Source organism: Schistocerca serialis, chromosome 4 (genome assembly GCF_023864345.2).
Source record: "Schistocerca serialis cubense isolate TAMUIC-IGC-003099 chromosome 4, iqSchSeri2.2, whole genome shotgun sequence".
Classification (NCBI taxonomy): Eukaryota; Metazoa; Arthropoda; class Insecta; order Orthoptera; family Acrididae; genus Schistocerca; species Schistocerca serialis.
The window spans coordinates 741,081,454-741,096,101 of record NC_064641.1 but is presented as its reverse complement, the minus strand read 5'-3'; the positions used below and the strand labels follow the sequence as shown (position 1 = coordinate 741,096,101).

At 38.5% G+C, this 14,648-nt stretch overlaps 1 protein-coding gene across 1 annotated transcript; it reads left to right on the top strand.

The window, feature by feature from the left end:
* Window positions 1-2,884: 2,884 nt before the first annotated feature.
* Window positions 2,885-8,831, top strand: LOC126474900 (PCNA-associated factor-like). Its single transcript, XM_050102398.1, has 5 exons — window positions 2,885-3,033; window positions 3,347-3,415; window positions 4,412-4,521; window positions 7,590-7,777; window positions 8,517-8,831. Exons 1-4 carry the CDS (start codon window positions 2,997-2,999, stop codon window positions 7,773-7,775), a joined length of 402 nt encoding a protein of 133 aa, XP_049958355.1. The 5' UTR covers window positions 2,885-2,996; the 3' UTR covers window positions 7,776-7,777; window positions 8,517-8,831.
* The last annotated feature ends 5,817 nt before the right edge of the window (window positions 8,832-14,648 follow it).

Genomic DNA, 14,648 nt, shown 5'->3' with positions numbered 1-14,648 from the left:
TTTTCTCATCATGTGTTATACTTATCATTAGTATAATAGTTCTAATTTGGTGGAACTGAATATGTCATGCCTTTTTGAAACTGAGGACGAGACAAGTCAAACAAAATAATACAATGATATTTTTAAAATCATTGTTTCTCATTTATTCTGTTTCTGTACATATTCTTGGATTGATTACAATACTAGTGTGATCTGCAAAAAGAACTATTTCTGCTTATTGTGCATTAGATGGAGATAGTTTAAACATATCAAGAACAATAGTGGGCTTAAGATTGAGCCTTGGGGAACCCCATACACGATTTTTTTTTCCAGTGAGAATTACGTCCCCAGACGATATTGGATGAATTGCTGAGCACAGTTTTCTGCATTTGTTTGGTTATATGTGACAGAATCCACTGATTGGGTATGCCAACCTTCCCCTAAAACTTCGATTTATCCAGGAGGTCACAGTGATTCATACAGTCATATGTCTTAGGAAGGTCACAGCAAATACCAACCACAGCTGTTTTACTTTTAATGCTTATAAAATTTGGTGAGTGAACATTTAAATGGCATTCTCAGTAGAACAACTCTTCTGAATTCCAAACTGTTCTCAGCTGCCTGATTATGAGCATGACTCTGCGAAAGTATGCCACATCTAAGCATGCACTAAGATGCATAAGTGGCTTCAAGTAGAGAGAGCAAGTTTCGCACAGTAATTTAAGTGAGAAACTCTTGATTTGGTCCCAACAAGATGGTGAACTGCCTCACTTCCAGGCAACCACTGCTTGCTGTAGATCGGTAGCCTATGCGACAGATCGCTGTGATCTGTCGCATGTGTGTGGGGCTCTCATTGACGAAGAAAAAGTGAAAGCACAAATGTTATACGTAGAAATGAGTATTCATAAGAATCATTTGGGAACATCCAGTAAGGGAGCCATCATCTGAGGACGACGTTTCGTTCGAAAATCATTTTCGTCCGAGTAAAATCAATTCTTAAAGCCTTCTGAGTCACATTATTTGGATTTACACAAAAGTTTAATACATATTTATGTCGCAAGGGACGATCATGCATAGAGCAGATCTGGAATCTGAAAATGATTCTCCAGATGAGAAACACCCGAAACACAGTGGTTACTTTTGTAGATTTTAAAAGGCCTACGACTCAATAGACAGAGTAGCGCTCTGCAAGACGCTGGAAGAATTCACCATTGACAGAAAGACAAGAGCAATCATTCGGGAAACATTAACTGACACAGTCTCCAAGGTTAAATTTATGGGGGATATCTCGGAACCATTTGAAATCCAAACTGGAGTGCGACAGGGTGACGGACTTTCACCATTACTCTTTAATATCGTTCTTGAAAAAATTAACAGGACATGGGAAAAAGAAGTCAAAGGAATCCAAATTGACATTAGAAAAGATAATAGATTCAATGTGAGGTGTTTAGCTTTTGCGGATGACCTTGCAATCCTCACAAATAATAGAAAAGGAGCCACTAACGCCATAGAGAAGTTACACGAAATTGCACAAAGAACTGGCCTGCAAATCTCAAATGAGAAAACCCAGTACATAGAAAGAGTGCCACAAGACAAATTGCCTATTGTGACAACCCATGGGAAAATCACACAAGTACCACGTTTTAAGTACCTGGGAGAAATCATCCAGCCATCAGGGATCAACCTAAAGGCCAATGAGGAAAGAATAAAAAAACTACAGAAAGCATATAAACTCACGTGGAACTATTATAACAAAAAGTCCATATCCATTAACGCAAAATTGAGGCACTACAACACTGTCGTACTTCCGGAGGCACTGTATGCATCTGAAACAACACAAATAGGTGGGCAAACTAAAATCAAAGAAATAGAGAAACAAGAAAGGAAAATTCTCAGGAAAATTTTTGGCCTGATACAAGAGCAAGGAATCTGGAAGAAGAGACCAACATCAGAATTATACAAATACACAGACAGGATTACGGATTCAATAAGGAAAAGAAGAATGCAGTTCTACGGACATATCCACAGGATGAATGAAAACATAATTTCAAAGCGAATTCTTAAAGTCATCAACTCAGGCAGGGGAAAAACAAAATGGATAAAAGAAGCTGAAGAGGACCTCAGACAAGCACACATAACAGTAAACGATGCAGAAAATGGAACAGAATTCAGGAACATAATCAAAAACATAAATTTGACACCACAACACAGAAGAGACCAGGATGCAAATGGACAGCGGAGCGAAAGAAACAACACAGTGAACACATGAAGAAAATTTGGGCTCAGAAAAAAAAACAATCATCATAAAGGAATTCAAGTTCAAACGCTCTCTTAATTGGGAACAATCGAAAATAATAATAATAATAATTTATGTCGCATTAAATTGCAAGTAAAATGACGATATCTGGCAACTGACGATGCTGAAATACATGTATTGCATTCCGAATAGCACTTCTTCTAATGTTTTGTGTTGTCTGCAATGGGCTGAAATTATATCGGAAAATAAGGTTTTTGTCTCAGCAGTTCAGCTTTGTCTTTTATTTTTAGAGTTGGTCAAAGTTCTGACAAAAGTCACAGGTTCTGTAAATATACAGTTACCTTAATGGTATGGCATTTAATTTTGTAGCCAAACTTTTTACCACCGTGCAGAAGAATCATTACTCAATGATCGCGCCAATACGAACACTGTTCTGTTTACGTAGGGTATTTATGGGGACCAAGAGGAGCTTTAAATCTATGAAGTCACAAATAAATTTCCATTTCAGCACTTAACATTTACATTCAATGCTCAAATCAAAAAACTGTTAGCATTATAAGGAAATAAAAAAATACCTTTCCAATATTGATTCTTCTGTTTTGCCAGCTATGGCCGAAGGTTGGTATCATTAACTTCTAAAGTTGTTACCTGTGATCTCTGGCTGGTACTGTTGAGGTATAGTAACTTTGCTCTATATTTTGCGGGAAAAGTTAAGCATCAGGTGTCAGCCTTCTTGTTGATTCAAGCGCAGAACTGCAAAATGGTCCGAACGCGAGCCTCGAACGCAGCGAGCAAAGGTTGGTATTCTCTTTCTATGAAATTAATGTGGATAAAACCTAAGGGCTGAAGTGTAATTCATTCAGGAGTTTAAGTTTTGACAGTCAAGTGACACGGAGTCGCTCGTGATGCCCAAGCTGGATTTTCGTTCCCCGTTACAAGTCATTACGTTAATATAAAATTCTCCTTTATTTAATTGTGTAGATATTGACTAACATTTATGTGGATGTTGAAGGAGCGTTAAGGATGTTCCCGTTTTCTTCACAGTGAAATTTACATCTCGGAACATGCATTTTCGCACTGTTTTTGATATTTGTTTCGTTGCTCTTACAGCTGTTGCTGCTAAGGCGCCGAGGAAGGTAGCGCCGGCACCAGCGCCTGCAAAGAAAAGTAAAAGCAAAGGTAAGTGCTTCACGAGTTTTTTTTAGACAGCTACTAAAAAATGGAAATGTCGTGTGGCTAGGGCCTCCCGTCGGGTAGACCGTTCGCCTGGTGCAGGTCTTTCGATTTGACGCCACTTCGGCCACCTGCGCGTCGATGGGATGAAATGATGATGATTAGGACAATACAACACCCAGTCCCTGAGCGGAGTAAATCTCCGACCCAGCCGGGAATCGAACCCGGGTCCTTAGGATTGACAGTCTGTCACGCTGACCACTCAGCTACCGGGGCGGACTAGACAGCTACTAATCTGTGGGATTCAACAATGGGTTGTAGTTATAACTACTGATCGCATCGTCTTTTTTCGGAACTTAATTTGTAGGGATTTCTTTAAAGAATCGTTATTGTATTTGTGGCAGTTCTTGCAATTGAAGGTGGTTGCAGTGTTGTGACTTTTGAGTAAATTTCCATGTTGATTATGTTTGACTCGAACACGAAACATACACCGCTTCTAGATATTTTGAGTTAAATATTCAGTGTACTTGATTCCATACAATTGTGGATCTAGCTTTTGTTAATTCTTGTATGATGCTCTCAGTATAAAAAAGAGCATGAAAATAGTGTTCCCATTTATATTTTTCAGTGACTGATGTGAATTTAAAATGAGTCGTTCCACGTCATTAAGATTTATCACGCAAAATGGTCAACAGAACATGAATTTAACTGAGGCATTCATCAGATGACTGATGACTTGACAACGCAATACAACTACCAACCTGCAAGGGTACAATTCTCGTGCACTTGTTGATTTGTATTCTGATATTAGTGAGATATGCTAACGCTTTCTTTCACCTTTCCACGGGATAGATTTCTGATGGTTATATTTGGTTTAGTGCTCTGTTGCCCAATTTAAGTTCCTTATGTAATCAGTTATTGGATATGCTAGACTGCAGTTGTGTGAATTGCAAGTGTTGAACATTTTTGTTGCTCTAGGTAGTACTCCCTTTTTTGTTCCAGGTTCAAAAAGTGGCAGTGGTAGACTTCCTCCAATAACGAAACAACCAATACCTGGTTGGCAGCGAAGTGTAGGTACTTTTTTCAAAAGTGATGAGCCATCCTCTTCAAAGGTAATGTTAGTTTACTTTTTGTAATTGTATAAACTAGTTGAATTAGCGTAATGGTAAACTGTTGCGTCCCTATCAGAAACAGGTTTGGCATAGTTTCCTCAAAGTTATTGCCTGTTGGTACCTCTCCTGTCTGATGTGCGATCATGCTGCTAATAATGGGGTTAAGGCCTTTCATAACAGTAATTCTTGTAATGTGTGAAATATGTAATGATTCATAAATTTTTAGTGGTGTTTTTTGATAATTTTGATCAAAAATTGAGTAGAGTTAGAGAATATCCTTGCCTTCATCATTTCTGGGTTTTTGATCCTTTTTGTACTTGAGGTGCGTAACAACTTTCTGTTTGGTGACAATGTGGAAGGGTTAATCATAGCATCTAAAGATTGAGACACAAACTTGAATATTACTTGTTTCAACAAACTGAACATTGAAACTATAGTTCCTATTGCCATTTATATCTTGTGCATGATTAATGTAATGGTTTTTAATGTATGTATTTAAATTTCAGTTAGTAAGATATGTCTGATGAAATCTTGTTTCACCATTTCAGTTATTGGCAAAAAGAAATTGACAATTTAGGCGATGAGGTTTCGCAGGATTTCATATTTTGTAAGCCATAGTTTTTCTGAGAGTCTGATGGGTACTCGGAATAGCATGAGGATGTGGTAAAATGTGGCCAGTGTATGATGTAACCTTTAAACTTTCAATGGAGAGTAGTTGAGGTTGGAAAAGTGTTACGCACTAAATTAGATTAGTTAGTTCATTTATTGTTTTTGATTATTTAATGGTAAAGTAACAGGGAAAGTGGACTCCTGAACAGATGAGAGGAAGCTAATACCAGTTGACGTGCAATAATTTATGGGTAATTAACGGAAAACGGTTTGTGTGCTCATAATTGTGAAAAAACTGTAGAGAAATTTGCATCAGGCTGATTAGTGAGTAGATGGTAAGTGGATCTACTGCTGCCTTGATAGATTCTGAACCTGACATAATCACATATGTACACAAATACTGTAAGTGGAGAAATGGCTGTTGATAGTTCTTGCAAAGAGTATAAATTTTTTCTATCGATATTGACAGTGGGTACAACAGACATTTATTAGATTTTTGGTCCATAGCTTTGGACATAATTAGTTTTTGCCCGTCGTTTGCATGTATCTTCTTACAATTTGCTTTTCATGTAACTGTCTTCTCAACTGTATAGCATGTGTTTTTGTATACATGGATGGTTTGATGAGTCTGGTAAATTTCCATGGAAAAATGGAATTAATAATTTTTTTTTTTTTTCCCATGTTTGATATCCTTGAGTATTCCGAGGATTGTATCCAGAATTTTAATAATGTACTGTGTGCAGTTTGTTGTTAACTGTCTGATTCAGTAAGTGTGTTGACTGCAGTTGAAAATGGAAAAGTTTTGTGCTGTTATTAAACATTTTCATGTGGAAGGTTGGACTGCCACTCAGAAGTACCAAAGATGAATTGTGCTCTGGCCATCCAGTTGAGGCCGCCACAAAGGAAACTATGGGCGAAGCCATGTATGGTACTGCAAGGCCAACAGACAAAAATTAGTGCTGAGACTGTAGTCAGTGAGTGCATATCATCTTGCTTGCACAATTGGCTACGAAACTATGCGCAAAGTGGGTGCTGTGATTGCTTACAGTCAACCAAAAGTGCATCCGGATGAACATCAGCACAACATCTGGAGACGTTTACTTGCAGTCCGCAAGACCTCAGACTGTTGATGACTCTTTGATCTGTCATTACTCATCAGTCAAACTGGCAATCAAAATGGAGGATAAAGGTTGGTGAAATTGCACCAAAGAAAGCAAAGCTCATTTTGTTAGCTAGTAAGATGATGGCTACTGTTTATTAGAAATCCCAAGAAATTAGAGTAATCCTCATAGATTACTTGGAAAGCTGTATTGCTGGACCAAGGGTGTGTACTTCAAAGGCGGCTGTTGAGAAGTGAAGGGAGTTTTTTACGAAAAAAAATTTCCTTGCTTTTTTAACAGGCTTATCAAACCAACCTCGTATTTTGGGTCTTTGTAATTCACCTTTGACAAGTTATGAGCCCTACTTTGCACTTAGGTCACACAAAATGACTTACTAATTATGTAAGGCCTCAGCTAATTTGTTTAAATGCTGATGTGATATTGTTGGAAGTTTTCTATTACATAATATATATCCACACATTTTTAGCAGATAATTTTGGGTTTTGTGGTACGGAACAGTGGTAGACAGGAAAAGTCTCAACTTTAGTAGCCTGTGGAGTGATTCCCTTTGTATGGCAGGGGTCTATGTGAGTAAATCTCTGATTTGGGAAAGGTGCAGCAAGGCTCTTGTCTGGCCTTCAGGGCATCTATGGTTGATATTTGGATCAGTATTGTTTCTATCATTGTCTTCAACTTTTGTTACATTAGGGAATCTCATATCGCTGTCAACATGGGGTTGGAGTGATAATTCTCCCTGGTTAGTAGTGATTCCAGGTCTTTCTAAATCTGATAAAAGTAAAAGAAATTGTGCAAATTTTATTTTTAAACAAGATCATCCACAAATTTTCAGAAGAGCACAGAAATTTAAGTTACCACCAGTGGTGCCATACTATCAGCTGCTGAGTATTTTTTCCTGGCATGTCTTAAGGATTCAACTTCCAGAGGAATCACGTTGGATCTATGAAATCCTAAAGGCACTGGAGATGGGGAATGAAGGCATTATGTGCTTCCTGTGTGCCACGAGGTAGAACGTGGTCACTAGTCTTCTCAGCAGTTTGTAGATGTAATTTTGAGCTCAGGGGATAACTGGGAAGTGGTCATTCTGTAGTCATAAAACTCAGCAAGGCCACCTCATCCCACTCTCTCTTCAGACCTCAGCGCCCTATTATCTGTACGTGTAAATGATACATAGTAGTAAGAGACCATATGTAACATATGTTGTTTGCTAGATGATGTAATTGAAATAGTGTGATTCACATTTTGTATTTCTTTGTATCAGACAGTTGCAAATAGATGCAAAGTCTGAAACTTGATATATTGTTTTTAGATTAAGTGTTAAGAATTCTTGTAATGCTACAGGATCTAGATCCTGCAACTGAGGAAATGATGGATGAAAATACAGCAAACGGAAGTGAGCATTCCGAAGAAGAAACTGATGGAGCTGAGGAGAGGTCACAAGCAGAAAATGAAGAGGAAGAAGCAGAAAATGGAAAAGACGAAGAGAAGGAAGCAGAGAATGGAAAAGATGATGAGGAAGACGATTAATGGTGTGTAACATGATTTAAGGGAGTGTATCTATACTAAGTTTCTTAATTGAAGGATGAATGGAAATTCAAATTTTCCTCTGCAGCCAAATTTCCTATTAAAATTAAGAGCATCATTGAATTTTGCAGTCGGTTGTACTATTTGAATCTTTCATTCAAGACTAGCACAATTGATTTTTTAAAATCTCAGCTTGCCTGTATAGCATGAAACATTTTTTTAAAGGGAAACTCACCATTGCACCCCTGTCAGATTTATTGCTAAGATGGCCCAGTGCAGAGCCCATCAATCTCTTTCGTATGTTAATAACAAGACCTCTTGACAATTACACTGTGAGTGTAATCATTGTTCAGATATTTGCAGAAGCTTGGAATGCTTCATATAACTGCTGCAGCATACATCCTTCCTAATCTGCTTACTTTGTCCACCTTCTGGTCTCCCTTTATAGTTTCTACATCCCACACCTACCTTAATGCTAAATTGGTTATCACTTTGTCTCAGAATGTGTCCTGTCAATGGACACCTTCTTTTCGTCAAGTAGTGCCACAAATTTCTTGTCTTTCCAATTCTATTCAGTACCTCCTCATTAGTTTCATGATTTACCCATCTAATCTTCAGCATTCTCCTGTAGCACCAAATTTCAAACACTTGCGCCACCCAGGACATTCTATTGTTGCATTATGATAAGTTTCATCTTGACAATGAATAGACAGTTTTTAATTCATTTGGTATGTTATTTTACAGCCATGAATTTGGGGAATGGATTACATTTTCCGAGACCAACCTAATGACGAAGACTGTTAGTTTTATCGCAGAAGAATTAAATTAGAAATAATCTTATTTTAGTTACATATCAATATTAGTTTTGTATTTTCAGAAAGAAGAATTACGATCTGATGTATGGTATCCAGAGTACAGTATCAATTTGTGTAGATTTATAATTGAGAAACTGATAGTACCTGGCAAGGCATTTTTAGCTGTTAGAACCAACTGTAATGGTACCTGTGCCCATCAACACCCCCGTCTCTCTCTCTCTCTCTCTCTCTCTCTCTCTCTCTCTCTCTCTCTCTCTCTCTCTCCTCCCCCCCCCCCCCCCCCCTCATTGCCTCTCATATTTAGTAAATTTGTATCTCATTATTTCATTGTTCATTTGTGTAATCATGGGTATATTGCAATAAAGTATTAATTTTATTTACCTTTGAATTGTAATTAGGTAAGGTATTTTTCCACATTTTTTATGGCTTTGTAACTGCATGCGGATTATGATGCATGTTTGTCACTTAAACATTGTCTTATTAGCATATGCAATACAAAATTGTTCTGGCTAGAACAAGTCCATCCTGGTGTAACATCTTGTAGAGGGCTTGTATTAAAATGTATCTCCTGCCTGAAGACATACATTAAAATAATGGTGATCAATGATTCAGTGAGTCAAGAGGTAGGAGCAATTGTAGTGTAGGCTGGTAATGTGCTGCATGTTCACTGTGTTGCTTGTGTACATGAGCAAAGTTTACAGTGTAGACAGGCATGATCCTTTGGGAGTAAGGGGACTAGTATTCAGCCCCAGCTATTTATTGAAGCTAAGTGCCATGCAAAATATGATCTGTTTATCAGATGCCATGGGCAAATAATATACACAGTATGTTAGATAGTTTACACAATCTGACCTCAATATAAAATCTGAGTTGTTGAGTGTTTTTGGGCGTACTAACTTTTATCAAAAGTGGCTCACATGCAGCTTTTGCGTAAGGAATAATTTGCGGAAAATTTTATCAAGGCAAAAGGAAGGATGATTTGTGGAGTTCAGTGTTTGTTTGGGACGTACATGGTTTCGTCACCATCAATAAAGATGTGTAATGAAAGCATTTTATTCACCACTTATTCATCTAAGGTCTAGAAACATTGACAATATAACCAGTTTTCAAACATCTTACGGGAATTCAGCCAGGTAATATTAACAGTGATCGCCAATATTTCTGCCGGAGCACATCCTGCCATTTTCAAGACAATTGGCAGGGTGTGCCGCCGCCGTAATATCAGTGGTCGCTGTTAATACTACCTGACTGAATTCCCATAAGTTGTTTGAAAATTGTATATGCCAGGAGAAACTCCGGTCTCAGAATATAATCAGTGCCTAACTTGACCCGCCATAATCCATCAGAGGACAACCAATCAGTACAACATGCTCACTTTTGTTATAGAGAACATGCACACTTGGCTTGACCATTTACTAATGCAGATAACTGCATATTTCTCCAAGATTTTAAACATGGCTGCAGCAGCAACTGTTAAAATTCTTCACAATAAAGGATGGCAGCCAAAAACAGTTGCAACTGTTTTTGGCTGCCATCCTTTATTGTGAAGCATATTTCTCCTGTGGAGTGGAAGATACGCATAATTTCAGAATTTGTGCATTTTCTATCCTAGGTTTACAGATGGGCGAAACGGTTACTTTGGTGTAACTGTTATCATGGTTACAGTTATTCTTTTATAACTTATTTTTAACAGTTATAAATAACTGTCAGTTATTTTTATCTACTGAATACTCTAGATGGGTTTACAGTTAAATAACAAAGGTGGAATCTATCAATTTAGTTATCAGTTAATTACAAGTGCGAGAACTGCAAAGTGGCAGGAATGTTGTATGAATTGTGCCGTAACCTTAGCTAATTACCTATCTGGTACACTGTAATTTGTTTGGATGGTTACTGGTTTTTCATATTACATGTATGTACGTTACCAGTCACTGGTAGTAATATTATCCTTGCGGCTGCAACAGAAAGTACGTGGAACTTTGTAACAGCACTGTTTAAGTGGGATGTTAAAAATTTGCTTTTTTTAAAGTATGGACTAATACGTAAGCTGAAGCTTCTAGGTAAAATTCGAAGTTTAATGTCTTGTGCTTCGAACTTAATAGAATAAGTGTTCGGCCTGTAATACAACACCAAAATATATGTAACGTGGTAGATTCATTTACACTTGTACTAGATAGTCCATTTGAGGAAAGTGAGTGTGTGCTAATCCAAGTTTTATGTGAGATTTGGAAAACTGCTTGGATTTTTCAGCTAGTGTGAGGAGTCTTAATTTTTTGTTGGGAGAATGACTAAATTACATTTCTCGAAGCCATCAGTTTGTTGTGTATCTGTCTTATATTTGGCATTATTGTACGCAGAATTCTAGTGGATGATTGGTTGTGTTGACTTTGTAATGGTAACAGATTACAGATCTAAAAACCTTGGACGTGATTATGATGGCATTTTTCCTCTGAACTAATTCTTTTTGGGTATCCAGATTGTGGGAGTCTCAATAGTGTTGCTGTGGTGGTGGTGGTGGTCTTCAGTCCTGAGACTGGTTTGATGCAGCTCTCCATGCTACTTTATCCTGTCAAAGCTTCATCATCTCCCAGTACCTACTGCAGCCTACATCCTTCTGAATCTGCTTCGTGTATTCATCTCTTGTTCTCCCTTTACAATTTTTATCCTCCATGCTGCCCTCCAATACTGAATTGGTGATTTCTTGATGCCTCAGAACATGTCCTACCAACCGCTCCCTTCTTCTAGGCAAGTTGTGCTACAAATTCCTCTTCTCCCCAATTCTATTAAATACCTCCTCATTAGTTATGTGATCTACCCATCTAATCTTCAGCATTCTTCTGTAGCACCACATTTTGAAAGCTTCTATTCTCTTCTTGTCCAAACTATTTATCGTCCATGTTTCACTTCCATACATGGCTACACTCCATACATGTACTCTCAGAAACGACTTCCTGACACTTAAATCTATACCCGATGTTAACAAATTTCTCTTCTTTAGAAACTCTTTCCTTGCCATTGCCAGTCTACATTTTATATCCTCTCTACTTCGACCATCATCAGTTATTTTACTCCCCAAATAGCAAAACTCCTTTACTACTTTAAGCGTCTCATTTCCTAATCTAATTCCCTCAGCATCACCCGATTTAATTAGACTACATTCCATTATCCTCGTTTTGCTTTTATTGATATTCATCTTATACCCTCCTTTCAAGACACTGTCCATTCCGTTCAACTGCTCTTCAAAGTCCTTTGCTGTCTCTGACAGAATTACAGTGTCATTGGCAAACTTCAGTTTTTATTTCGTCTCCATGGATTTTAATACCTACTCCGAATTTTTCTTTTGTTTCCTTCACTGCTTGCTCAATATACAGATTGAATAACAGGGATAGGCTACAACCGTGTCTCACTCCCTTCCCAACCACTGGTTCCCTTTCATACCTCTCAATTCTTAACTGCCATCTGCTTTCTGTACAGACTGTAAATAGCCTTTCGCTCCCTGTATTTTACCCCTGCCACCTCTAGAATTTGAAAGAGAGTATTCCCGTCAACATTGTCAAAAGCTTTCTCAAAGCCTACAAATGCTAGAAACATAGGTTTGCCTTTCCTTTATCTATTTTATAGGATAAGTCGTAGGGTCAGTATTGCCTGACGTATTCCAACATTTCTACAAAATCCAAACTGATCTTCCCCGAGGTCAGCTTTTACCAGTTTTTCCATTCGTCTGTAAAGAATTCACGTTAGTATTTTGCAGCTGTGACTTATTAAACTGATGGTTTGGTAATTTTCACATCTGTCAACACCTGCTTTCTTTGGGATTGGAATTACTATATTCTTCCTGTAGTCTGAGGGTATTTCGCCTGTCTCATGCATTTTGCTCACCAGATGGTACAGTTTTGTTAGGCCTGGCTCTCTCAAGGCTATCAGTAGTTCTAATTGAATGTTGTCTACTCCGGGGGCCTTGTTTCGATTCAGGTCTTTCAGTGCTCTGTCAAACTCTTCATGCAGTATCGTATCTCCCATTTCATCTTCATCTACATCCTCTTCGATTTCCATAATATTGTCCTCAAGAACATCGCCCCTGTATAGACCCTCTATATACTCCTTCCACCTTTCTGCTTTCCCTTCTTTGCTTAGAACTGGGTTTCCATCTGGGCTCCTGATATTGATGCAAGTGGTTCTTTTCTCCAAGCGTCTCTTTAATATTCCTGTAGGCGGTATCTATCTAACCCCTCAAGATAAGCCTCTACATCCGTACATTTGGCCTCTAGCCAATTTGCACTTCCTGTCGATCTCATTTTTGAGACATTTGTATTCCTTTTTGCCTGCTTCACTTACTGCATTTTTGTATTGTCTCCTTTCATCCATTAAATTCAGTATCTCTTTTGTTACCCAAGGAGTTCTACTAGCCCTTGTCTTCTTACCTACTTCATCCTCTGCTGCCTTCACTATTTCATTCCTCAAAGCTACCCATTCTTCTTCTACTGTGTTTCTTTCCCCCATTCCTGTCAATTGTTCCCTTGTGCTCTACCTGAAACACTGTACAACATCTGGTTCTTTCAGTTTATCCAGGTCCCATCTCCTTAAATTCCCACCTTTTTGCAGTTTCTTCAATTTTAATCTACCGTTCATAACCAATAGATTGTGGTCGGAGTCCACATCTGCCCCTGGAAATGTCTCATAATTTAAAACCTGGTTCCTAAATCTGTCTTATTATATAATTTATCTGATACCTTTTAGTATATCCAGGCTTCTTCCGTGTATACAACCTTCTTTCATGATTCTTGAAGCAAGTGTTAGCTATGTTTAAGTTATGCTCTGTGCAAAATTCTACCAGGCAGCTTCCTCTTTCATTTCTTTGCCCCAATACATATTCACCTACTACATTTCCTTCTCTTCCTTTTCCTACACTCGAATTCCAGTCACCCATGACTATTAAATTTTCGTCTCCCTGCACTACCTGAATAATTTCTTTTATCTCATCATACATTTCATCAATTTCTTCATCTGCAGAGCTAGTTGGCATATAAACTTGTACTACTGTAGTAGGCGTGGGCTTCATGTCTGTCTTGGCCACAATAATGCATTCAGTATGCTGTTTGTAGTAGCTTACCTGCACTCCTATTTTTTTTATTCATTATTAAACCTACTCCTGCATTACCCCTATTTGATTTTGTATTTCTAACCCTGTATTCACCTGCCCGAAAGTCTTGTTCCTCCTGCCACCAAACTTCACTAATTCCCACTATATCTAACTTTAACCTATCCATTTCCCTTCTTAAATTTTCTAACCTACCTGCCCGATTAAGGGATCTGACATTCCACACTCAGATCCTTAGAACGCCAGTTTTCTTTCTCCTGATAACGACGTCCTCTTGAGTAGTCCCCGCCCGGAGATCCGGATGGGGGACTATTTTACCTCCAGAATATTTTACCCGAGAGGACGCCATCATCATTTAATCATACAGTAAAGCTGCATGTCCTCGGGAAAAATTATGGCTGTAGTTTACCCTTGCTTTCAGCCGTTCGCAGTACCAGCACAGCAAGGCTGTTTTGGTTAGCGTTACAAGGCCAGATCAGTCAATCATCCAGACTGTTGCCCTGCAACTACTGAAAGGGCTGCTGCCCCTCTTCAGGAACCACACATTTGTATGGCCTCTCAACAGATACCCGTCCGTTGTGGTTGCACTTAGGGTACGGCTATCTGTATCTCTGAGGCACGCAAGCCTCCCCACCAATGGCAAGGTCCATGGTTCCTGGGGGAGATTATTTCCGTACCAGTACATAAATATTTTGTAGACTCCAGTAACTATCCTCTCCGGAAATATCACCAGGTCCTATGACCTTTGACGGTAGTCAGGAACACGATTGCCAACTTCCTGGTTAACTGCAGTGGTAGCCCATTAACTGCCAGAGAACAAGAACTGTGAGTGAATAAGATAACTGCCAGAGAAAAATATCAACCTCTGGCAGTTATTTCCATAGTTGCTCAAATTCTTTGTGGTTGACTATTTGTACCACCCGCCCAAACTAAATTCTCTGAGTGGTGACTCAGGGTAACGAG

What these genes read in the sequence shown, in the direction of transcription:
- LOC126474900 (XM_050102398.1), top strand. Translation starts at nt 2,997, where the DNA reads ATGGTCCGAACGCGAGCCTCGAACGCAGCGAGCAAAG. An exon ending in AAAGAAAAGTAAAAGCAAAG is followed by an intron (nt 3,416 to 4,411) that starts GTAAGTGCTTCA and finishes TTTTTGTTCCAG; the next exon opens with GTTCAAAAAGTGGCAGTGGT. An exon ending in ATGAGCCATCCTCTTCAAAG is followed by an intron (nt 4,522 to 7,589) that starts GTAATGTTAGTT and finishes GTAATGCTACAG; the next exon opens with GATCTAGATCCTGCAACTGA.